This window comes from Amphibalanus amphitrite, unplaced genomic scaffold, assembly GCF_019059575.1.
Source record: "Amphibalanus amphitrite isolate SeventyFive unplaced genomic scaffold, NRLGWU_Aamphi_draft 000031F_arrow, whole genome shotgun sequence".
Taxonomy (NCBI): Eukaryota; Metazoa; Arthropoda; class Thecostraca; order Balanomorpha; family Balanidae; genus Amphibalanus; species Amphibalanus amphitrite.
The window spans coordinates 1508848-1535183 of NW_024881527.1; the positions used below are offsets into that span (position 1 = coordinate 1508848).

At 50.1% G+C, this 26336-nt stretch overlaps 2 protein-coding genes across 11 annotated transcripts; one reads left to right on the top strand and one right to left on the bottom strand.

The window, feature by feature from the left end:
• Positions 1–913: 913 nt before the first annotated feature.
• Positions 914–12482, top strand: LOC122368080 (ectonucleoside triphosphate diphosphohydrolase 7-like). Its single transcript, XM_043341713.1, has 11 exons — positions 914–1189; positions 1402–1562; positions 6141–6335; positions 6575–6725; positions 7185–7328; positions 7582–7735; positions 8247–8398; positions 9368–9620; positions 9832–10023; positions 10299–10546; positions 10929–12482. Exons 1-11 carry the CDS (start codon positions 1179–1181, stop codon positions 11134–11136), a joined length of 1869 nt encoding a protein of 622 aa, XP_043197648.1. The 5' UTR covers positions 914–1178; the 3' UTR covers positions 11137–12482.
• A 111-nt stretch (positions 12483–12593) lies between these two features.
• Positions 12594–24970, bottom strand: LOC122368087 (choline-phosphate cytidylyltransferase B-like). Of its 10 annotated transcripts, none has more exons than XM_043341773.1 (10): positions 24798–24970; positions 22439–22595; positions 16711–16819; positions 16188–16304; positions 15686–15837; positions 15284–15362; positions 14756–14898; positions 14193–14360; positions 13681–13781; positions 12594–13384 (listed from the first exon to the last, which is right to left on the bottom strand). In XM_043341773.1, the coding sequence occupies exons 2-10, from the start codon at positions 22511–22513 to the stop codon at positions 13267–13269; spliced, it is 1062 nt and encodes a 353-aa protein (XP_043197708.1). In that variant the 5' UTR covers positions 22514–22595; positions 24798–24970; the 3' UTR covers positions 12594–13266. The 10 variants fall into 10 exon arrangements, with proteins under 10 accessions (XP_043197708.1, XP_043197691.1, XP_043197668.1 ...); XM_043341756.1 differs by having other exon boundaries at positions 24525–24948; XM_043341733.1 differs by lacking the exon at positions 24798–24970 and adding an exon at positions 24514–24628.
• Between the last annotated feature and the right edge of the window lie 1366 nt (positions 24971–26336).

Consider the following 26336-nt stretch of genomic DNA (forward strand, 5'->3'; position numbering starts at 1 on the left):
GCAGAATTGAGTGGGGAACACGATCGTATCTTCAGAATTCCTCAAATTCACTCGCCTGACCTACATTTGCCCCGGCCGAGGGGGTTGGTTGAACCCACCTCGCTAATGCACCGCTAATTAAACTAGAATTAAGCGGTAAAGTGGTCGTATGCGGCAAAGTATAATGCAGAGTGACTGGTAGGAACCCGCTGTAAGGGTCTCAGGTCAACCGGTGACCTCTGAGGTCAGGTCAAGTGATCTAAGGCACGGGTTCGGTTTTTGGTAAATAACTTCGCCAAAAATGGCCGTAGCGCCGCGATTTTGATATCATCGTGTTCAGCTAGCTCAGGCGCATCGAGTGATATACTTTTTGTTCGGGTCAGGTCAACTTAGGGTATTGACCTCAGGTCAAGGTCAGGTCAGCACCCCCAGGTCACGAAGCTGGTCGAAAGAGGTCATGTCGCATATCATTCGATTCGGCAGGTCTTCCTGAGTCCATTGGTGGCTTTCCCGACTCGCTAGCTCAATTTGATCGGGAGTTATTGAAGAAAAATGGTGACCCTTGTGACGTCACGAATGACGTCACGCAAGGGCAACAATGCAAATATGAAGCATAGGACCTTGCAAAGAGTGCATGAAATCATGATTTTATATGCTTGAGATAGTTTCAGATCATTCTCGGCGCCAAAATAACAATTTTCATATTTCCCCATTGACTTATAAGGGTTTAACGTATTAGTTCCTTATAGCTGATTATTTTTTAGGATTTCATCTTGTTCTCCACTCAATTCTGCGTAAGATGCCGGGTTCCGTGTCCACATAGCTTGAGCGTAACGGATGCAGCGACCGCAAACGTAAATCGAGGTCCCGAATTCCCTATTCCCCAGCACAGGCGGCGGCCGCTTTCTGGTCTGCGCAACATGGCGGCACCGTTGGACACCATTTGGCGGCCGATGCGCATTCCACATTATAGAGTTCAGTGGGGTGAATTCATAACAAACGAACAGCTGTCGTGGTGTGGTGGGGTTGTCGTTGTCGCTCTCCGCGGCGGCTGGCGGAATACCTATAATGGAAATTTAGAACGGAAATATCCTTTGCTTAGATCTTAACCATGCATCAAAACGAATCTGCTGGATTTGGTCAAGAGCAACCAACCTCAACCCATTTCTGAAAACGCCACTTATTGCAGTCAAATCAAAATGATGCCAAGGTAAGCACATTCGTATTTTCAAAGGTGAATTACTTGGATTCCTTAGTTCGTGTTCTTTTGCTGCTAGCTATCTTTTTGTTTTGTTTTTCAGTTGGTCAAAAAAGATGTGGCTTGTAATATTTGACCATTTTGATTGTTTGCCTTGATTAATATTAATCGAGAGATGATTTGATGTTATGTTCCCTGAGAATATGTGCTGATTTCTTTGGCAGGATAAATGTACCATGTCTGAGTGGCATGCTCAGCCAGCGACTTCAGGGACTGCTGAAGGCTACAGCACCCATTTGGACGCCGGTTCTCACCACACTGACGCTGCTCATCTGTACAATTCTTCTGGTCACTCATACACTGGCCACCATCCATAGCTATCAAGGTGAGTTACAGTTAGAGTAGCCTTGTTATGGCTTCACAGTAGTCTGATTGATGCACAGTAGCATGGACGGCTAGGAGGAGGTTGGTGGACGGCCCTGGCAATTGTATTGTTGTTGCCTGTCCTCTTACCTGGTTCTCTTACCTGGTTGGGTTCCCATTTGTGTCGGAAAGAAAAGGCAAGGTGGAAGGACCGAAAGGAATTGGAAGGAACCCTGAATGCCAGACGCGCCAGCCCAGTTGTGATATTCTTGACCATTAGTCCTGGGAGTTTTGACTGGTATTGTGCGTCTTCCACAAGCTCGTCAGATGAACACAGTCACATTTCTACACGCTTAGCTACGAGGAAGTAACCTACATACCTATAACTACTTACAAAATCAGCACTGCTCATCCTCAATCATATCTGAACAGGCTATTACGTGCATGTACCTCAATCATTTTCTTAAAGCTAGCTATGTTAGGTGCACGGACAGCATCCTCAGGCAGTGAGTTCCAAACAGCAATGCATCTGACAGAGAAAAAGCGCTTTCTAGTGTCTGTGTGGGTGAGAGTGGGGAAAATCCTAAAGCAGTGGCCCCTAGTCCGCTCCTGTGGAGGGCGGTCGAACAGGTCATCTGGACTCAGGCACGATCTACCGTTAAACAGCTTCCAACATTGTATCAAGTCCGCACGAATGAGCCTCCCTTGGACAGAATACAGGTTCAAGGACTGTAGGCGATCTGCATAGCTTAATCCATTCATTCCATCCACTCGCTTTGTCCACTTCCTCTGAACATTTTCTAAGACCCGCAAGTCTTTCAGATAACCTGTATGCCACAAGCATGAACAGTATTCTATAACAGGTCGGATATGAGTAGTGAGCAAGAACAACATAAATGCGCAAGACCTGCAAACGGTAGACTTAAGAAAACTATGGGCCAGACCGCTAGCCTTGTGTGCAACAGTCCTAATGTGCTCGTGAAATTTAAGCTGCGAGTCGACAGTAACACCAAGATCAGAGTGAGAATCTACATGTGGGATTTGCTGTCCATCAAGGAAGTACACCGGTGAAGGCAAGTTAGCGCGGGGCCTCGCAAAGCGGAGAACTGCACATTTCTTTGGGTTCATTTTCAGACACCACGATGCTGCTGTGGTTTGCAGTGTATCAATGTCTTTTTGTACTTGGGCAGAGGATAACACTGGTGAGGTTCCTGGGGCATGTTTCACACAGGCATAAAGTTTCAGGTCATCTGCAAAAATTTTATATTCACTTCTCAGCTGTGATGCTACGCCGTCAATATAAACCAGGAACAACAGGGGCCCAAGGACAGAGCCCTGCGGTACACCACTGTTGACAACCCTAGGTTGGCTTATCATGTCCTTCACACACACCTGCATCTGTCTGCCCTGGAGAAATGAACGTATCCAGTCAATGAGAGCACCTGTCAAACCAATCGATCTCAGTTTGGTTATCATGAGATCGTGGCAGACGACATCGAACGCCTTACTGAAATCGAAGAGAATGACGTCAGTCACGCCACCAAGGTCCATGTTTTTAGACACTGTGTTATAAGCTAGGAGTAGCTGGTCCATTGTACTTCTGCCAGCCCTGAAACCGAATTGGTTTGAGGTCAGCAGTGAGTTCGTTTCCAGGTAATTACGTATCTGCGTGCAAATCAGGCGTTCCATCGTTTTGCACACAACAGACGTCAGACTGATAGGTCTATAGTTTAGTGGATCAAACCGGGAGCCCTTCTTGAAAATAGGTATAACTAGGGATTTTTTCCAGCAAGAGGGTAGTCGTCCCTCTCTCTGTGATCTCGTGTATATAATCTGTAGAGGGTAGGCGAGGTCATCAGCACATTCCTTCAATACCTGTGGATGTATTCCATCGGGGCCCATGGCAGAGTTAGGGTCGAGATCTTTGAGAGCATGGCGAACATTCTCTGTACATACTTCTACATGGCTGAGAGTCCCGTCGAAGGCCTGGTGGGGCGAGGGGTTAGTGGGGGTGACAGTGGTGAATACAGAGGCAAAAGATGTTGCAAGTAGCTCAGCCATAGCTGTGGGATCATCAGTATGGTGACCAGATTGCAAAAGCAAGGGACCAACCGCTGGTCTGCCAGTCTTCTTGTTTCTTATATAAGAATGGAGCAGTTTGGGGTTGTCCTTTGACCTGTCAATAAGACTAGATTCGTAATCACACTGCGATCTGGCGGCAAAATTTCGCAACTCGCGGTTTACAGATGAGAAAAGCTTATATGCGGCCAGTGTACCAGTAGAGCTTCTGCCAGATTGCTGCCTCACCCTCTTGTACGTCTGCCAAGCTGCCTGGCGCCTGTGAATTAAGGAAATCGGGGGTCTTGTTTTCCAGGGTGGTTTAGGGGGATTAGCTTGCTGTGTTGGCACATGTAGGTCTACCATCTCTGAAATGATGGCTGTGAAACGGTTAAACGAGTCCTCCACATTCAGGTAGGCCAGCTCGAAGTCCCAGTCCAAGAGCTGTAGTGATCTACGCATTGAAGCATATCGAGCTTTGTGCCAGTTTCTCCTGCGGGACATTGTCCTCCCATGAGGGTCAGCAGCAACATTTTCAAAGACATAGTCACATATCGTCGGACAGTGGTCACAACCTGGGAGAGGGGCTTGTACCATAAGTTGACCAATACGGTCTGGCTCAGATGTGAAGACCAGGTCCAGTGTATTGCCTGACCTCGGGTAGGTTGGCTGTGTAACCCACTGCGTAAGTCCAAGAGAGTTAAATATGTCAACAAACATTTGGATTGTCCTCGATCCTCCTGAACTATTAAATGGATTTCCATGGCACCAGTCAAGTCCAGGAAGATTGAAATCTCCTAACAATATCACTTCCTTATCACTGCAGAAGTTACTTAGAAAGGAGCAAACAAGTTCGTTCTCAGTGTCAGAATAAGAGGGAGGTCGGTAGACTACAGCAACAAAAACATTATAAGACACAAGACAGAAGGTGAGAACATTGGGAATTGGAGCTTGAACATTACCAACAGTGATGTTGTTATGCACATAGGCACATACACCATGTTTGTACACTGTACCATTAGTATCATTTCATGTTCAGTGTGTCATAGTTACTTGTAACTCAGTGTTTGGGACTTCAGGTCACGTGATCTAAGGTCAACTTTTGACCTTTCGACCTTTCGAGGTCAACATACATATGTTTCGATGCGGATCGACGAGAGGATCACGATGGTGCTATTAGTTTGTTCCTAGCTGGGATACCTTGAAAGTTATTCGAGAAAAACTTTATATATATATATATATATATATATATATATATATATATATATATATATATATATATATATATATATATATATGTATAGTGCCGCTATTTTGACTTCCTTTTAGCTCCTGTGACGTCATCTTTGACCTGACCTGAAAATGACCTCAGTAAAAATTATAGACCTTATCCGTGTGTACCCTTTACCGTTTACCGCTTGTCGCTATCTTGCTTTATTCTCGAGATCTCGCTGGCGCTCCCGCTCGTAATAATGGACAGGTCATAAAAATGACCTGACCTGAGGTCAACGCAGGGCGATAACCACTTTTTTTATTATCGCATATGAATGACAATTGATAAGGCTTTAATCGTCATCAGACAAAATTGCAACTTTCAGTGGGAAAAATATCAAGGTCACTCTTCGAAAAATAGGACAATAGGTCACGTGATCAAAATTTTCAAAAATTGAAAATCCGAGATAGCCAAAATGTTTGTTGGTTGATTGTGAGTTGAACCATATGAAGTTTTATCGTAAAAAACTAATAGTTTCTGAGTTATAAACCGCCAAACATAGGGCTGCAGCGCGAACTCCAAGAATTGCCCGAGGCTATATCTCGGAAACCGTTGTTCGAAGAAAAAAATCCTTGCCACAGCTGGCTTCCCCGCCCATCACAACCCATTAGACCAATTTTAAGCAAAAAATAAAATATGAGGGTGCAGGGCACTTGTCGATTTGTCGTGGAACGCCCCAGCGGTCGTGATCGGTCACTCGCCCTGGCCAAGCGAGGGTTAAGAAACGCCAGCAAGTGACTTCCATTTATGGGAAAGCCGGCTGCATGCAGACATGCACCGAACTGCGCCAGGTTTGCTGAATGCCAGCAGCGGTGACGGACAGCTGGCTGTGTGGGCGGCTGCGCCCCGCAGCTGACCCCTGCTCGGCCGCGCTACCGCCCGTCAGCCTGACGTCTGTCGGTCGGCCGATCTGACAGGCCCACGTGGGGCTGGGCCGGTGTGACAGACCCACGCCGGGCCGGCCGATATGACAGCCTATCACGCGGGCTGGGGATCGGGCAGATGCTACTGACAGCACTAGCTCAGTGCTCTGAGCAGCGGCCCCGACGTTTTTACTTTTTCATGTTTCGGGACGTCTTTTAATGTGATAACTATAATGCCAATGTCCCGGTTCCCATGCCCACCAATAATCGTGACGGGAAACGCAAGCTATAACTTAAACATCCTTAATTAGAAGCTCGAGTGAAAGAATGTCAAACAGCAGCTGTTAGACGCTCATGTCAGTGCCGCCGTCGCCGCTGTGTCACCGTCGTCTCTGTGCCGCCGCAGGCTACTGGTCCGAGAGTCGCTCGCCGCTGGCCGCCGAGGGGCTCGGCTACGCGATAGTGATCGACGCCGGCAGCTCGGGCAGCCGGGCGCACATCTACGTGTGGCCCCCGCACACGGGCAACCGGAAGGACCTGCTCAACATCCAGCCGCTGCGGGACCACAGCGGACAGCCGCGCGTCCACATGATCACTCCCGGTGGGTGCCGCTCTTGTGCTGGAATAGTGTGCCTTGTTTGTTGGAAACTAGCTTAGAAATGACAAACGTCTACGTTCCATGCGGTGTTCGGTTAGAATGCAACGTTTCCGGTCCTACCGAAATGAGGAGCTGCTGTCTAATTATGACCCCTCTTCCTGTTGCGACTGGCCGGATCGCCGTCCGGTCCGGGTACACGGTGCCCCGTGCAGGCGCGCTGACCGTTGACGCCATGTCGACAGGTCTGTCCTCCCTCCGGTTCACCCCCGAGCGGGCCGGCGACTACGTGCGACCCCTTCTCGACTACGCCGCCACCCACATCCCGGCCGAGAAACACCGCGAGACGTCGCTCTACATCATGGCCACGGCCGGCATGAGGCTGCTCTCCAAAGAGTAGGTGGCCCTCTGACTCACCAACGCGGAACAAGACAATACCCCCCCCCCCCCGCCGCCCGACTCAAGTTCAGGATCCCCCTGGGCTCGCGGATTAATTTTCCTGACATTCATCATCGCATGCAATGTTCGCACCATTCTGAGTATGGCCTAGGTGGCTCAATTTGTAGTAGTGTGTTTGGTGTGGGCTGTTTTCCTACGATCCGCGTTTATTATCTTGTGCTGTACACGGCTTTGCTGCCGGCTTCTCGTTATTGTTTTGTAGAGTACGATTCAGTGAATCTCGTTTGCATGATTTTGTGTCATGCTTTGGCGGCTATTTATAGTTTTGTTATAAATCGCACTATTATAATTTCATTGTTTTTTTTTTATACATTTCTTAATACCTGAATGTTAGACGCTCTGCCAAAACCGCCGGTTCTGACCAATGCACCGTGTCGGTCCGGCCGCCTCCCACAGCACCCAGACGGCCATTATCGAGAACCTGCACCGGGCCATCGGACGGCGATACCAGTTTCTGCTGGCCGAGAACAACATCCAGGTCATCTCGGGCCGCGAGGAGGGCATCTACCAGTGGATCGCCATCAACTTCGCACTGGGACGGTGAGCTGGCTCTCTTTTCCGCTTTCTTTCGTCTTGTTTCGTCTGGTATCCGTTTTTCTTCTCGATTTGCTCGTTGTACCGCTCTCTTTTTTCTATTCGTCTTTCTCTGTCTATATCTTTATCTACCTCTCTCTTTCTACATCCTTCTGTCCCTCTCGCTCTCCCTCCCTCTTCCGTCTTCCTCTCCCTATCCGTCCCCACCTCCCTCCCTCCCTCTCCGTTCTTTTCTGACCCCGTCTGTCACAACCCGTAGGTTCCGTCACGGCCACGACGGGCCGACGGTGACGGTGGAGACGGTCTCTGACCAGCCCATCCGCCGGCTGGAGACGGTCGGAGCGCTCGACATGGGCGGCGCCTCCATGCAGATCGGCTTCGAGATCACATCCGCCGAGCAGCTCAAGGCACTGGTGAGCTGATATTCGAACACGAGAGGTGACGGCGTAGCGTCGGGTTGGCTTGAAGACATATTGTGGAGTTCGAAATGCAGAAATACATCGCGCTGATCGCTGTTGAGAGCTGCACCGGGCGATGCTGTCGCTCATTGGTATTGCAAAGGAAATGGAAATATTGGGGCTGGAACGGGAGAGGGGTGTACTAACCCGTTTGCCGACTGAGCTTTCATTTTCTCTAGCGCCTAGTATGTCAACAAGGTGTCATCTAGTATGCCAAGTATGCCATCTCTATGCTGCTCGGTTTGCAGAGGCCACGGCGGCAGACTACTGACTACATCTCATACCATGATACCAGTGTGGCTCCAGCTGCCGCAATGCTAATGCCACAGTGGCAGTCTCGTCCCAACAATGACCTACTGTGATCCCACTGTCACTTCAAGTGTTTCATGCTAATGACCCCCCCCCCCCCTTCCAGAAACTTCCTTGTAATCTCACCGACTCCCATCCCGCCCTGCCGTTATTTTAGGAGGGAAAGGTCCACCGTGCCTCGATGGCCACTATCAACCTGGGCTGCGCCGACCACGACCGGGAGCACACGTACCGCGTCTACGTCACGACTTTCCTGGGCTACGGCGCCAATGAGGCCTACCGGCGTCACAGCGAGGCCGTCCGGGCCAGGTGAGGTGTCACGGACCGGGGAGGTGGGAGCAGGGGAGATGTGACGGATACGGTGGGATTGGAGGGGATTGTGAGAATATACGATGGACTTTCTCTCCGTCGTCGTGTAAGATGCATTGACTGGCACGGTTTAGGTATGGAACGCGCTGGCCCATTGTATTTATATTTGCCGTGGCGTAAACATTTGAGAAATGACAACATTGGAATCAGAAACATCAATTAGATTATGTTCGTAAAACAATGGAACTGGATTACCAGATGGGATATCTCGGGACCGATCTCATTTAAACCAAAGTGAAAGCTGTCCGACTAGGGCAGCGTTTTCTCCTTGTGTTATCTTCTTCATTAATCATTCGAGGTATGCTGCGGACCCCGAGGTGGAGCAGCCTATGTTCCTCCTCTGTCGATGGGCGCCGGCACGGACGTCCGGTCAGCGTCTGCGCGCGTGACTGACGGCCTACCGTCACCCCTGGGCCGGTAATTTCCTCCCGACGGACGGACACCGCCGCCGCCACCGGCTCCGTTCCCGAAATCACGCTGGTGTCGTGTCGTGTCGGGTCGGCCCGGCGCCACTGGCGGCCACCGCGGTACTACCGGACGCTTCTCCCCGAACCGGCGCCGTGCCTCTATTGTTCCACCCGGGCTGTCATGACATTGGGCGAGTGGCAGCGCGGAATTATGAGCGATATTTTTAACGCACATGAGTCACTCACATGGTTAAATAAGTCGATGACTCAGCGGCGTGTATTTTATCTGCCTTTCAGGTAATTCAGTAGTTAAGGGTAAATCGAAATTAAGTATGTTAATCCGGATATGTTTGATATAATTGTCGATCTGGCAGCCATGAGTCACGGCTAAAGTGAAGTTATTCATGTGATGCGCTCCTCGTCCATTCTGCTTTCTGGGACCTTTGTACGTATGTGTGGTGCCCGGTGTCCCTGTCGTGACTCTCGACCTCCGGCTCGGCAGGTACACCAACACCACTCGCCGGCTGTACGACCCGTGTCTGGTCCGTGATTTCACCGAGCCCCCTCCGGTGGTGCGTAACACCACAGCGTGCGCCGCCGCCGCCGCCACCGCCGCCACTTCTTCCAGTCAGTCGGCACCGGCGACCAACAGCTCAGCGGCCAGCGCCCACTCGGGCCCGGCCGGCTCCAACTGCACCATTCCGGTGGTCGGCACCGGCGACTGGGGCCTCTGCGAGCAGATGGTCCGCCGACAGGTGGGTCAACGTGCTGTCCGTCAGTCTGGAGGGCTGACTCTGGGCTGACTGACCATCTTACTGTGAATATCTGGCTGTCTAGCTGTCTGTTTTTGCTCGTCCATTTGTCTTTCTGTCATCGCTGCTGATGATAATTTCCGAGGCTTGCAAGAAATCGCTGCCGATCGTCTCTCTCATTCTCCGCTCACCCTATGTTGATGTCCGTCGGCAGATCGTCGAGGAGCGCATCACCCGGCTGTGTGAGGTGGCGCCCCCCGAGGGCTGCACGCGCACTCTGGTGCCGCCGCCCGTCAACCTAACCAATGTCGAGTTCTACGGGTTCTCTGAGTTCTGGTACTCGATGGAGGACACGCTGCGCAGCGGCGGCCAGTACAGCTACAGCCGCTTCAGCCAGACGGCCAAGGTGAGGCGACGGCCAGGTGGCAGAGCGGGGCACTGGGCGAGACGGGGAGATACCTCACTGCCGGCAGCCAGACCGCCTGATTTTGGTGGGCTCCTGTCGATGTGTTCCCTGCGCACGGTGGGTTTCCGAGCCCCGGCGGTGTTCTCAATATTCTCGTCGTGCTGTGTGTTTCTGTGTTCGTTCTGGTGTATCTGTACTGTACACTGTACAGTATATCGGCATCCGATATCACGGTACACTCACTGAGGCTGATCGCGCTCCGCCGCCGCTGGCAGGACTACTGCGCCACCTCGTGGCCCACGCTGCTGCGCCGGCGCGGTGAGGGCCTCTACGGCACCTCGGACGACGAGCGGCTGGCGCGCCAGTGCTTCAAGTCGGTGTACCTGACGGCGGCGCTGCACACGGGCCTGGGCCTGCCGCGCTCCTACGGCGGCCTGACGTCGACCGCCAGCGTGGTGCGCGGCCGGGTATCCACCTGGACCCTGGGTGCGCTGCTCTTCAAACTGCGCTTCCTGCCAGTCAGGTGAGAAGGGTAGCTGGATGGTCGGATGTCCGGACGGTGGCCGGCTCAGGGGTGTGGGCACTAGTTGGATAATGTTATTGTAAATTGATGCTCTTATGAGCAATTATATTTATTTGGGCGCCTAATTGATTGGTTTGAGATCGTTTGTCTGTAAATTACCCCCGACGGACAACACTTTTGCTCACTGGATAGCTAATTAGCTAAGCATTCCTTCCATCGTGCAATGACATTCCATTCGCTAGTGAAATAGATGTTTCAAACATTTTTAGCTGTTTTGCGGCCATCAGCTCGCCGATACTTATCCTGAAACTGTGCTATTCCACGTGTAACGAGTGCTGTGGAGATCAGCGTATCGCTTACCCCCCCCCCCCCTTCCCCCCAGGTCGGTGGAGGCGGCCACGTTCTCCTCGTTCCCGGCCGGCCCGTACGGCATCTGGGGCTCCCAGTACCTGCTGCTCGCCTGCGTGCTCGTCGTGCTCGGCGTGCTGCTGCTGTACGCGCTGCGACTGCGCCGGCTGCGGCGCGGCCGGCCGCGCGCCCGTCTCCTCTCCGAGCACGAGCCCATGCTGCTGGGGGTGAGCGTCAGCTGACGGCTGTCGGCCGTGTGACCCCCCCCCCCCCCCCCGGCGGCAGCTCCGTCAGAGTGGCGGGCTGACCGCTCCGCCGGGCACTGCACACGAATCTGCACGCTTTAACGCGCCACTCACCGAAACCGATAGTATTCATCTGTATTCCTAGGTAGGGTGGACAGAAGGCGGCATTAGTTCAGCTGTATTGGCGCTAACTACTTACGCCTTTCAGATAGCTGCTAGTGTCTTCCCAATCGGTAGCGCGTTTTGATTGATGGCTGGACGCCCGGGCGGCAGGAGTGGCGACTGTAGGCAAATGTAGATGCGTCGCTACTGTCCCTCTGAGAAGCGTCTTTTTAGCTGCCGGGCTGACAAAGTCTTGGGGTAATCAAATAATGTCGATGTAGTTGTTATTGCGCCTTGCGCAACTCCTAGAGTTCACACGTTGGTGACACGTCGTGTATTGACATCACTGTTAGCACAAGTTACTTGCGTGAGGTCCAAAGAACTATGCCACATGGCCTGTTTTTAAATACGGCCATCCGTATCTGACGCAGACATAATAATTGATGCTTAATTATTGACCACGTTCCTGTTGGAATGACCACCGTGCGGATTGCGCTGGATAATGCACATCCGTGTATTTATTTTAACTTAAAAGGACTGGGTGATCTGCCTTTTCGTGTGTGATCTGATAGTGATACGTATAGGTACTGGAGCCAAGCGATATTTGGCTGCGGTTTTATATTATTAGAGCTCTGTTTGGTGTATGAGGTTTCTACGAGCCGGGTGGCTTTGGACTTGTGTGAGTATGTGTGTCTGCACAGCGGTGAGGTGGTTAGGTGACTTTTAGATGTGTGGGAGAAACAGGTGACTTTTAGATGTGTGGGAGAAACAATCATGTGTGTTATACTGATTCACTTGCGAATGCGATACGAGCAACGCGATAGTGCAACATGGAGACTGCCGTGTGTGTAAATGCGCGTTTTCCGGCCCCATGCGAACCTTCCCGTGGCGATAGACCGTTCGCCGAGCTGCACAGGGGCGGCGTGGCAGCAGCCTTCGCCGATCGGTGCAATACCCAACCATCGTACTGTGATCGCACAACTTACTGCAGACAACGAAAGAACAATTTTATATATTGTGTGATGGTGGTGTTTCCGCGGATACTGGGCGTGCGACACGATGTGTGTGTGTGACTCTGCAAGATGTTGCGTGTGGGTGTCGACTGGAGCGCTGGTGCTGTCGCGGTCTGGGTGCCCCGATGTTGCGGCGCCCTTGGCCGCGTTGTGACACTGTCCTCAGCCGTATAGACGCTGCTGCCTGTTCACATCCTGGGCTTTCTTGGAATATAGGTGCTACGGAGATGTGCGCTGTTTTCGTGAGATCGTGAGTCACGACCACAGCTGGTTCTTACCTTCCCAGAACTTACTTATTCATGAGGGTCACGGACAGATCCTAGGAGGATGCAGCACACCTTTTTCATTGTAAACGTGTATTTTGGTCTGACGTCATTCTGGCCTGGCTAATTGCTATATCTTGTACAACTGTCCAAGAGGGCTACTGGCAAAAGGCAATAAATAATCATGGGATTAGCACTAGCTGGTGAAAATTTGCGAACATGCGAGTAGAAGTCTTTCAACACATTTAGTTAGTGTATAGCAGTCACAACCGCGAGACTTGCTGAATGCAAGCATAGTGGTTCATACTTCATAGGCTGTCATTATGCTTCCTATTCCCTCAGCGCACAGTGCTGTGCGTTGTGCAGCACCAGAGAACTCGGCACCATCACCACAGGTTACATTCGAAGCAGTGCGGAATAAACACTATCCTATAATTTGGTCTTCTCACATATCGCAACAGTCTAGCACCATAATGGCAGCGGCGTTCGGCCACGGCCAAAACAGAGGGCCATCACAGGACCGCCAATCACCTTTGCCAGCAAACACTCCAAATGATCGACAAAGCTAAAAACCCGCGGCACTGTTCACGTACCAAGATAAAATGTAGGAATACACACCATTCGTTTCGCAGTGCGTCGCATTGGCTCTACGCTGCCGGCTGTGCCGGGGTCGACCCAGCCCGGCCGGCTACTGTGCGCGATGTGTGACCGCCAGCGGAGACTCTGTCCCCGGCCGGCGCTCGGCGGTACTACTGCACTCCCAGTGACGCGTCCTGCTCGTCGTCATCTGAGTAGTCTCCTGCGGCGGCGGCGGCGCCGGGAGCGCTGTCGTCCTCTGAGCGGAGCCGCCGCACCTTGGACGGCGGACTGCCGGAGGGGGAGGAGGCGCCAGTCAGCTCGGGACTCGGGAGGTGTGGGAGGAGACACGCAGTACGGACATGTTACACCGCCCAGAGGCGTCTGGCGGTCCCATCAGTCGGTTTTACTTGGAACAGGGGTACAGCAACTGAAAGGGCGTGACTGAACATTTTCACAGCGAATAACGTTTCAGTAGATCGGCATGGATACGGTGAGCGGAAGCGTTCGTGCTCACGTGGCTGCTCCAGTGACCCCCGCTGGTGGGCTGTGTTAGTGGGAAGGGTTCGGCACTGCTGACTGCTCACCTGTTCAGTCCGTCGGCCTCACTGGACGAAGAGGGCGTCGGTGAGGAGGGTGGAGACAGCGCCGAGCGCACCATCGTCTTCGAGTCGGTAATCATCTTATTCTGCGGACGACGGGCGGGTCGGGGGGTCAGACTCGGCGCTAGCAGACAGTGCTGCGGAAGAGGGGCGTCCCATGCCACTGGCAGGTCTAATGGGTGTCCCTACCCAGCTGGGGGGTCCAGGGAGGACGTTGCACTTCAGTTGTCGGCCCCCGGAAAACCGAGCAGTTCCTACGTAGGACTCCCAATCCGCTGTGACTGCTAGACGAGCTCAGCAAGCCTAAATGGCAACCCCTTGAACATCAGCAATAGAAAATTACAAAAAGGGAACTCATGCATCCGATCAGACTCCGAGCAATCATTCCAGCTAGTGCCAGGCTGACCCCGCGCTGGCAGGACGTGTTAGGTCTGCTGACCCGCGTCCATCTACCGGCCACCATGGGATAAATAAACTCAACCCCCCGTTAGACTCACCAAGCGCCCGTCCCTGCCGAACATCATGAGGAAGGTGTCGATGAACTCCCGGCTGCGGTCCTCCCACTTCTGCAGGAATTCGTTCCGCTTGTCCGATATGTCGGCGATCGCCTTCTTGCCGCGGTCCTTCAGCTCGTCCATCTTGTTCTGGATGCGGAATTTCTTTTCCTGCGGGGTCGGCGTTTGAACAGTCACACCAGAGTGTAGTAGTCATACAGCGAGCTGACTCACGTTCATAAGTCCTTCATGTCTTGCAAACGCCTCAAGATCCACGTAGATCAAAGTTGTGCAAAATACAGCAGCAACCACAAAGTATAATGAGTTGCACGCAAATAACTACTTTTACGTCACGCTTACGTAATTACGGGAAAGGGGAGGCTACTATTAAAATCTGTGCGAATATCTGCATCTATAACAGGATTTTTATAACAGTGGAACTGGAATCAGCCACTTGAGCTATTTTAAGTGCAGTTTTTGTTACACCTCTCAAGCAATATGTGTTTTTAGCTGTCATGAGTGTCAACAAAACACATGACAGATATCATCGGCTGCACGGCACGTACGTTGATAAACGAGACGTTGAGCTCCTTGGCCGAGTAGCCGCGCTGCAGGTTGCGTCGCACATAGACATCGTAGTCTTTGACGATGCGGGAGACGATATCAGACGTGGAGACGCCGTCCGTTCGCTGCGTGGCCACGAACATGCCTGGAAACGGAGAGGGCGTGGAGAGCACGGTGTGATCAGTGATGGAGATGAGATGGCACGGAAGACAGGGCGACACAGGAGCGGACAGACGATAGACAAAAGGATGCATGATGGCACAGCCGGCAATGGATGGCACAGGGGCAGTCGGATGCACAATGACGCGGACAATACAGGACACAGAGCGGCAAAGTGACAGTAAGATGCACAATGACACATTCGAGGGAGGACGAAACAAGAACGCAAGCACACTTTCGCACGGGAGCTCGTACATATTGATATCCACGCAGAGGGCGCCACGCAGCTGGCACGAGTGTGCAAAGTGTGGCAATGCACGTTACAAGTGTTGTCTGTCATTTCAGCCGTCCGGCCGGCGCCGCGCAGTTACCTCGCTCCTTCAGTCGGGCGTACACGTCTACCCCCGAGCCAGTCGTGTACGGGTAGTCGTCGTGCGCGATGAAGTCGATCTGTCGGAAAAGTGCGGAGCGTAAGGACGGTTACACGCGGGTGTCACGGTCCTGAACGACCCGCTCAGATGGCTCGGAGATAATCGACAAACAAATCTGCGTGGGGCTTTAACTAACTGTTATGACTTATGGCGACATCGCCAACTAGTTCAAACAATTCATTGAATGTACGAGCAGATAAAAAATAATGCGTAACAAAGTCCATAATGAAAAGGCAATAAGCAGAGGACGGTGCAAAAAGAGGACAGCGCCGAGGTATCGCTGCAGCTCCTAACGCAGGTGCCAGTCAGCGGGACGGGGAGCGGCTACGACCTGCCACCGACCTTGTGTTTGGCGAGGAAGGCGTCGTCCACCTCCCAGGGCGCGTCCCGCACCAGTTCGTCCACGTAACGACAGTGGCGCACCGACTCGTACCGCTCCGTGTCGTTCATCACCGTCTTACCCTTCCGTGCGTGTGTCGAGGCGTCACTGCACACTGAAGGGCAGGGAGGGCGTCATAGGGGGATGGACAGGGAGGGGGATGGGATACGAGGGCAGAGCAGATTGGCGAATAGAGAAGGCGACGTCGAACGGCTTTAGCGTTAGAAACCAAACCGAGTCTGTTGTAGTACGACGAAGCGTCAATTTATTTTCCCTTTGTGTTGTCGCAATTCTTATTTTCATTGGTTTTAGTGTTGATTCTTATTGATTCCATCCCCAACTTACTAAAGAATTAGCGACCATCACTGATTGTGAGAAACGTATATTGATCTTTATATGTCCCCGCGTGATGATGACGTTCTGGTTGCCGCTAGGTCCGGACCCTCCCCGAACCCTGTCACTCACCTCCCACCAGCAGGTACACATTGGGGAACGCATTCTTGGCCTGTTTCAGTTGTCGCGCATGGCCCATGTGGAACACGTCATAAATGCCGTCGGCGTACACCCGAACCGGCCGGGGCGCTGTATCGAACACAGGCGGGGGACGGGGCACTTCAGGCGGGGAGCAAAGTTCGAGACGGTCGGCGGGCTCGTACACTTTACTGGAGTCAGTGACACTTCAGATAAACGGTCCGCACGAAAGGCCGAACAAGTGTCGTTCAGCTATATATGTAACATACATATGAATGTTTATTAGGTATGCTGGAGTAGGTGTATTAATGCGAATATTAAGAAGCAACACAATCAAAAAGTCTGTTCCAGCCAGACGTGACCGAATCGTGTATGAAAGTCACTATCCGGGATTTAACGGATAGGTGTAGTGTACCAGCAGGACCTAAAATATGTGAATAGCAAGCTATGTGTGCGGTCTGACGCGTTGCGTATCGCCTGGCGGGCCAGCCACGCCCCGGTATCTTCCACTACTCACCGGTGCCTGCCCTCGCCATCTCCAGTGTGATCTTCTGAGTGTAGTCGCACATGGCGCGCGCATAGTCGGCGTCCGGCTCATCACTGAACGGCGCCTCGGAGCGCAGACTCTGCCGACGGAAAGGGGAGGGGGAGGGAAGGGGGTGGTCAGCTGAGCGATGAGCCGCCCACAGCACCCGGCGTGACGAGATACGATCCAGCATGGGCTACAGCGCGGGAGAGCAAGCATACCAGCAAAAATGCAGTGTCAAAGAGACCCACAAGTTAAAATATGGGTTATCAGGAGCAGTTCAATCTGAAAAGGAATGCTACACCAAGTGATATGTTTTATGTGTAAAATAGCACAAAGGCTAAAAATATCAAACAAGAAGAAAGTAGTTTCGAAAGTCCTGTTAAAATATCGGAGACAATGCGAGATGGTTTGCCGTTTGTCTCTTTGGACATAAAGGGCACCCCCTCACCCCCCCCCCCTCCACACTCAACCATCAATCCTGATTACGGTAGCTGTGACGGAGGCGGCGGGTCGCAGTGTTCATCAGTCAAAACGACTGTAATCACCGCAGCGTTGTGTGCCGATTAGAGCACTTCAGTCGATACCTACGATAGCAGCCAACACTCATCTCTGCTACTCGTACTTTGACTTCTCCTTGTCATTTCCTAGCCAACCTCAGTGCCCAGCTCGCAGAAGTTGGGCCGTTTAACTGCCGACGCCACACTATTGCAGCGCAATGTTTCCAAACATCTCTCACCCGCGTCGGGCGCACTGCACGCTGCTGTTTGGGTTGGCAGTGGTGGCTGTGTGGTGTGGATGAAACGTAAGAGTTTCGGAAGCTACCGGTTAGCGATAAACTCTCGCTAAGAAATGGCGTGGCTACAGAGAAGGCCCGATCTCAAATCTTGTCAGATTTCCCAAGCAATTGGCTTTATACTTGCAAAATGTGCGCATAAAAATGCACAAAGTTTACACTACGTAAACACAATGAAAAAAAAAACACGCTTCGCCTTTCCCGCTTCCTCCTAGCCTGTGATAAAATACTGTGAATATACTGTAAAATGTTATATGTGTGGTAGAGAAATAATCATAAAGGATAAAAGATCAGGCTAAAAGTGAGGTCATTGAACAGCTGAGCCGGCGCCCCGCCCCCTCACCACTGTCGCGTGACACACTGTCCGCCCCACACCACGTGATGGCGCCAGATTGATAACACACTCGTCCCGTGGCGGAGGGGACCTTGGGCCCGGCCGGTGTGGCCCCTGCGACCCCCGTCCGGCCTTGGGTGGACCCTGACCGACGGTGGGGAGCGTCGACCGTGGGGGCAGAGGTGGCCGACCACAGCGGGGCCCACAGATGGCCACTCGGGTCGGGGGAGGCGGACAAGGGCAGTGGGTGCCTTTGTGCAATATTGGCCACATTTGTGGTCAATGAACTCATCGGCTGATATTAGCTGAGAGTCAGCCACAGGCTACATGTCGCTATTGCGAAGCATCTCTCATGGATGCCAGTGATGTAGATATGGTGTCTCACGCCACCACTGTCTGATCATGCTTAAACTACTGCATGGCCTCTGCTTACAGGGTGTCTCAAAAGTTCGTTCACAGGTACCGGCCATGCTTTTTTGTCAATAATTCTGAATCAACAATTAATTAACCGTCGAACTTTTGCATGGGCATTCGTAACAACCTTCCTCAAGCAGTCTCATTGTTTTCAAGCGCATTCGACCCTTCATGAGCTCACAAAAAGGGTTCATCTCTGACCATGGGTCAAGCATGAAAATAGAGGTCGCAAAATCGGGTCGGCTGAGAAACTCTCTATTTCAGGAGTAATGGGAATGGTTAAGTCAGAAATGACCCATGGCAAACTGTCGGCGAGGATGAGTACAACATGATGATCATCTAATAAAAACGGTGGCTAAAATTTTTGAAGGACAAAACCATGCGAGACTAACAACGTTTTGAACGACCCTCGTACGACAGCAGACTCGTGCTCCGGAAAGCAGCTTAAAATGAAGTCATAACTATTGAAAACTGACAAGAAGCTCACAGACAGAGGTTACCCAGTTTCAAAAATTGCAGGTCATCGTAAAATAAAGACAAAGTATCATTTTAAATTGTTTATTATATCTATAACGCTAAATTTTGGGGGAAAATAACACGAAAATCGTCAATGCCAAGGACAACTGACCCTCCAAAAGTGTCTTAATGTAAATTTTTATCTTACGAAGTTTCAAGAGGCAGATCTGGAGCGAATAGCTTTCTTTTAGACACAAAATCCCGACAAAACCGCACGATGGACAGGTTTTGGCCGTTTACCAAGCAGAACCTCTCCTGAGGAAAACACTCCGCAACCCAGTGAAGATCTTGTCATGGGGAATGATGAGCGTTTGGGATTTGCAAAATTTGCACAACGTGTCTAAGAAACAAATGGCCGACACATTCTTCTACGATATGCTGCGAAAAATTTGCCCCTGGAACTTCCAATTTGTTCAGGAATGGGGTTGTTTTGAAAAGGAAAATTGTGCTTAGGAGGTCGGCGCCAGTCATTCATGAAGGCGTTAGCGCCAGAGAAGACCTACAAAATACTCACGGATGGTGTCGATGCAAGCTGACGGCTTTCAGGGAGAAGCGGATGTTGCCGGGGAGCTCGTCAAACCTAAGTCCGACGCAGAAACTGCAGGGGATTCCCCTACAAGAGCTTGAAAGCTGGTAACCTTTTATCAGCCTCCGGCAGCTGACGGAGCGACGAAAATCGGTATGGACAAATATTTTTGGAGATACAGCAAATAGTTTGATTTCCAACCTTCCGAATCAGTTGTCAAAGCATGCATATTTGTCTAGTGTGCACACAGACACCAAAACCTTAGATTTTTGGCCGGTTCTTATATGCTTTATGGGCATGGGAAATGTGTGAACGAACTTTTGAGACACCCTGTACATCAGCTGACCCGTCTTGACAACATCTGAGCTCTGCTCATAACGCTATCTGACCGCTGCTCATATATCTTACCTCTGCTAACACCTGATCTATGATTGAAATATCTTACCTCTGCTCACATCCTCTGACCTATGCTCACATCTGACCTCTGCTTACACCACTGTCCGACTTCTGCTTACATCATCTGACCTGTGCTGACAACATCTGACCTCTACTCACAGCGCTGTCTGACCTCTGCTCATACCACCGTCTAACCTCTGTTCACACTGTCTGACCCTTGCTCACAATATTTGGCCTCCGCTCACACCACTGTTTGACCTCTGCCCACAGTATTTGGGATCTGCTCACACCACCGTCTGACCTCTGCTCACACCACTGATTGACCTCTACTTACAAAACTGTGAGACTTCGGCTAACATCCTTAGTCAGAATTCCGCCCACACCGTCTGACCTATGATCACACCACTGTCTGACCTATGATTACACCACTATTTGGCCTCTGCTTATACCACTGCCTGGCCTATGTTCAGATCGCAGCACACACCTGTGTCTGTCTCTCTTGACTCAGTTCACGCCAGTCCAATCTCACCGCTGAACTATCCACTGATTCAGACCGGCGGTATGACTCACCGGCGTGCCGGTCGCGCTGCTGTACCGTCTCAGAGCGCTCATCCTCACTGCCGCGTGGAGCCACGCAGCTGAGTGCGTGCGCGTCGGTGCGTGCCGCCGCCGCTGCGTTCGGACGCCGACTGAGCGGGCGGCGCGGCGATTGGCGACCGACCGACCCTCAGCGGCACTCCACAGGTGCGTCCGCTCGACCCCCAGCCCTCCGTGCACCTCCGCTGGCCGACTGATAGTCAGCTCCTCCGCGCAGTCAGATCAGCCATACCGGCAGCGAGATGTCAAGATTACTTTACTTATAGCGGAATGTAGCCTGTCTACAGAATATGCATGCATCTACAGCTGCTTTGCTCTGGCCTCTGATCTATAGGCATACGCCCATAGCAAGGAGTGCGCTTTGCAGCGCGTAAAAAAAACTTCGTGATGGCCGACGCACGTCACGGGGCAACTGCCGAAAGTGTTTGAGGTTACGAAAACCAGAGGCAACGTCGGAAGCACCGGAAATACAACCCCACTGGGACAGCGGGACTCGTGCCGCAGCCGTCACCAGTGCAATGACGGGCGCATTCTGGTCTAGGGGCAAGTTCCTTGCCTTTAGAGCCAACCGTTCCTGGTCGATTTCTGGACAGGGTACATGACTTTGTCGATCCCTGCACTCTTGGATCAGCGTGAGAGTTCCAGTGAGCACTTCGTCCATTGGAAATAGTGTTTGATCCAAGTGGCAGTGCAATGCCTGCAGACATTACCAGAACTATGCCGTCAAACAGCGTTCACAGTTCACACCATTCTAAAGAATGCTCGAAATACGACCTAAAAAAGAACACGCTAGCAGAACTAACGCTACATATCTCAAGTAGCGTGTGACAATAACCGTCAATGGTATCCAGCACGAGCCTTGGCTAACCATGATGGGTGCAGCAGCTTGGCCAACAAAACTGCAAGAGCGGCACCTGGGCACTACCAACTAGGTGCCGGAGAGCTTCAGTGGTGAGCGGCGCAGGTGGCGCCACAAAGAGACCACAGTTTCTCGACGAGCAGCCAGATAGAAAACGGACACGTATGAGCCCATACCTCAATCATCCCTAAATTTCCAAAGGCAGAGATGTTACCTCAACGACTGCTCCGCTCTTCATAATGTAAAGCAAGCTCTTCTACGTAGATCACGTAGGATTGTTTACAGAAGAAAGACGTTGTGGACATTATGTAAGCGACGTCAAATTTGAATAACAAAAGATCGAAACTCTGGAACGCCACATGATATGCGAGCTAATGTCAGACATATTTCTGTTTTGTCTTGGAAACCAAACAGTCAACCCAAGTTGCAACAAACCTATCAAACTGATGAACCTACATGCTCCGGGTCGCCTGCGAACTACTAAAAGTCAAACTAAATGCCGAAGTGGACACGCAGTGGTTATGGGGCCGGCCAGTTTGCTCCACTGACACCGAACGATGGACGGCCATCCACCGTCCCGGATTGTTATCATACGGTCGACACACCCAGGTAACCATCGTCGACCGTCCCACCTTCACTGCATGCTCACGGACACGTCACACAACTACCGGCACGCGCCCCGGTCATCTGAACTCCGCAGCGCTGCTGCCGTGTACCCCGCCGCCCACTGGACGGAGCGCCTGGGTACAATATCGGCCAACAGGGGTACTCTGCCCGCCACACCACCGGGATTCAGCCGACAAAAGTAAACAATCGGGACTCATGGGCCACTGATCATTATTCTAGCCTAGCTAACAGACGCCATGGCCGTGGCAAAGATGCAAACTGAAGCGCCAGTGTAGTCGGTGACGACTTATCGACAGTGAAAAAAGCCCACATTGTATACCACTACGACAATTGGTTAATAACTTATCGGCTGGGGCGTTTAGCCTCCCAAGCCTACCTCCAGACCAAAAACCTAAGCAAGTGGTGGGTGGTCTACTACCCAAGCAACTGTGGACTCACTGACTTATGAGGTCGACAGTTCACCTGAATGGAACCCTAAAATTTGGTACCATTCGTTGCATCTCATACCGACCAACACGTCCTGTTCACAAAGCTCTATGCATTAACTGTAGAAAATCAAAAGTTCAGCGCTCTGACAAGGGTAAGATGAGTGAACACTGTACATTGGATTTTGGAACCCCAGATTCTAGACGGCCGGGTCCCGCGTGTCCTTACCGAGGGTCGCATGGCCGGCTCACTCGGGCCGCTCGAGTCCCGGGAGCGCTTCCTCCGTCCCGCAGCAGAGGCCATTCTTGCTCAGATCACGGTGTGCCAAAGATCATTGGCCAGACAGCTACCCGTTGAATAGCTGCTCAGATGGAGTCAGAGCACTCTGGAACCCAACATGACAGCAGCAGTGACTGGCGTGCTCTTTCAAACACCTTCCATTATCTTCTAAACCACTAATTTCTAAAACTTCTAAATTTAGCTTCTTAGGTTATAAACTTATAGGTATCTTTCCTGCAATGCAAAAGTGGTAGGAACCCTCTCAAAGGTCTCCTACTAAATCCGGTCATTGGTCACACTTAGAGACCTCATCCTAGGAAAAAATCCTAATTAGAAATTACTGGCAACAGTCCTAAATATTCCTATTGCCAGCAATATTGTCATTTACATGCAGGCCAGAATCATAAGGTAAACTGGTGCCAAAGTAGCAACAAATGCAATATGCATGGGCCAACAAGAAGCAATGAAGATGCAACAACTCGAGCAGCTTAATGTTTCGACTTTTCCATGAAACATCCCGCAAATTTTAATGCTGTCTAGTATGTTTAAATGAACAGGGCAATGATATTTGAGTCGCTTCAGCTATAGGGGAGGGGTGCTGATTCTTTTATTTAGCCACAAAACACACATATCATTTATCATTTTAAAATCTAACCAGATATTTTTTTTATAAATTTAGTCCGAACCTTTTGATGGGAAGGATTCACAAGGACAGAGCCATATTCCAAAAGTCTGCAAGAGAATTTCCAATTAAAAAATCAATAGCTTGTCTACAAGATGTCAAAAGAGAGAACATATGAGGTTGACCAGTGATAAGAGGGAGCAAGTTTTGGTGGAAGCACCTGTGAACACTGGCCAGTCAGCTGTGACCAGCTTGAACTGCATCCAGCTTGGCTAGCTTTACAGACATGTCTTACTTTAGCAGCCAAATTTTCCAGATTCAATTCATAATTGCTAGACTTAGATTTAGAATTATGGATGAAGTGAAGTGTGGACAAGGGGACTCTTTCCATGGCTAGTCCTATAAAAGTGGGGAGCAGTTTGGAAGAGAGTCCAGGAGAGCTATTGACAAGCCCTCATAGGAACTTTTTGAGAGGATCTGTTTGCCCCTGGCAGGCTCAGGCTATAGCACAGACAAGTTGTGGGGCACCAATATTTTTATTTTGAATTGTGATAATTCATATCAATGGCTGACAGAAAAATCATAAGTTATTATTCAAAACTGCCCTGGTTTGATCTCTCCAAAAGGCTGAAAATTGAATAAAAACCACATCATTGATCATATTGTCACAAACCACATATCAACTTAGAAAATTGTTGATATGATCAACTACCTTACTTTACTCAATCCCTACTTACATTTCCAGGTCACTCAATTAGTGGAGCAGACAGACATCACGTCACACAAAGGTTTTCCAACTGAGGAGAGGCGCTGTAGGTTTGTAGGTTGTAGGCTAGGTTTGTAGGTTTGTAGGTTTGTAGATTGTAGTTTGCAGGTTGTAGGTTTGTAGGTTGTAGGTTAGGTTAGGTTAGGTTAGGTTTGTTTAGGTTTTGTTAGAAATAATATCTCAGTGTGTGTATAGCACCTCTCCTCGGTTGGAAACCCTCATGCGACGTCTGCTCTACTAATACCATGCCATTTATAAACAATTCACACTTGTAGCCACAGTTATAACACACAACAATTAATGTTGGCCACCTCAACAAAACCATCATTTGGGACCAGCGAGGAGGAGAATGGTGGTGCCATGGTGACTGGTGAGATGTTGAATGCTTGAGGGGCAAGGGATTGACAGGAACAATTTCAGATTTCAGAAGATTAGAGGAAGTTTGGGGCAGATGCTGGAGCCTTGAATAGACCCATAAACTGAATTTGAAAATTGAACATTGAAGCAAACATGTTTCCAGCCTTTTGACTTTCCCTACCAATTACCTACTCTTTTTCGAAAAGCAGTAGATAAGCCCAATGCGATAAATATATCTAAACACCCACCCATCTCCTCTCACCACCTTACCGCTCTCACCCAGCTCTCACCAATCTTTCGGGATCGTATTCGTCTCGTCTCACACATTCAACGTGCTGCACAAGTGACCGAGAGCTGTTCAGGGCCTCTTGTTGCTCTGCTGCCCGCTTACAAATGGCCGCCTTGGATTGGCCCAAGGTATACAAAAACACTATTGGCCAATCCAAGCGCCAATCAGGGATAAGAAAAGGGAAGTTTAATTTTTCGTGTACAAAATGCACTCAACATTACTTCTATATTCTATATTCTTGGACTAATATACGGCCTTGCATTACTTTACTTACATGCACTCACTTTGTAGCAATTTTCCTAAACTGGGTTTAAAATGTTCATGGAATGAATTATTATTATAAATGAATTATTATTCCGATTGTTCATCACTCAACTAATATTTTTTTAAAGTTTCTGTTTCTGGTCCTACTCGACTTCGAGAAAACATAGCATTATACAAGGCCCTAAAACGATTTTAGGACTAAAGTACGTATCGCTAAAGTACGTAGGACAAAAGTACGTATGCAAATGTTCGTACGCAAATATACGTAGGTGATAAAGTTCGTATGCCAAAAGTACGTACGCAAATGTTCGTACGCAAAAGTACGTATGCAAAAGAACGTAGTGCATAAAGTACGTATGTCAAAAGTACGTACGCAAATGTCCGTACGCAAAAGTACGTATGAAAAAGTACGTAGTGCATAAAGTACGTATGTCAAAAGTACGTACGCAAATGTTCGTACGCAAAAGTACGTATGCAAAAGTACGTAGTGTAAAATGTACGTATGACAAAAGTACGTACGCAAATGTTCGTACGCAAAAGTTCGTATGCAAAAGTACGTAGTTTATAAAGTACGTATGCCAAAAGTACGTACCTACGCAAATGTTCGTACGCAAAAGTACGTATGCAAAAGTGCGTAGTGTATAAAGTACGTATACCAAAAGTACGTACGCAAATGTTCGTACGCAAAAGTTCGTATGCAAAAGTACGTAGTGTAAAAAGTACGTTGCCAAAAGTACGTACGGTTCGTATGCCAAAGTACGTAGTGTATAAAGTACGTAATACGTATGCTAGAAGTAGGGTATAGTAGTGTAAGTTGAGCCACTTTTTCTTGCTGCTCTGTTGCCATACTATAAGGGAACTCATGATAAATTCATATACCAAATAATATAGCTTTGTCCATTTCGCCCACTATTTACTCATCGAGAAATTTTGCTATGCCTTGTAACAAATGCTCATTAAATAAAGAATAAGAAAGATATTACACATTAATCAACTTAACCCAAGGGTGGGGTACGTACTTAATACCCTACGTACATTTGCTATACGTACTTTTGTCCGTGACGTACTTTTGTCCACACGTAGGGTAGACCGGGGCAAGTCGCCCCGCCGAGGTAAAACGCCTCACCGATGCTTCTCGGAACTGGCAGGGTTCTGGGAAAAATCCTCTCTTCTGGTAATTCCAACCACCGCGGCCCGGGGAGGGGCGTTTTTCGCCCCCCTGTCTAACTCCGTAAATAAGAGAGCTACGCAAACAAAAGCGATGCCAAACGGTTGGGGCAAAATGCCCCATTTGCAGTTGCTTCACAAAGCACTTCCTAGCTGGGAGTCCGATCATAAGTGAATGGATTTGAGGGATGGAATTTAAAGTAAAATGTCCAAAGAACACATTGAGCACAAATTTGGCCTTCCAGGTGATGTGAGACAAAAGTAGGTACCTATGTAGCAAAATAAATTATCTGGGGCGTCTTGCCCAAGGCTACCCTACTTTAGGTATACCCTACGTACATTTGCTATACGTATGCTTTTGTACGTGACGTACAGTTTTGTC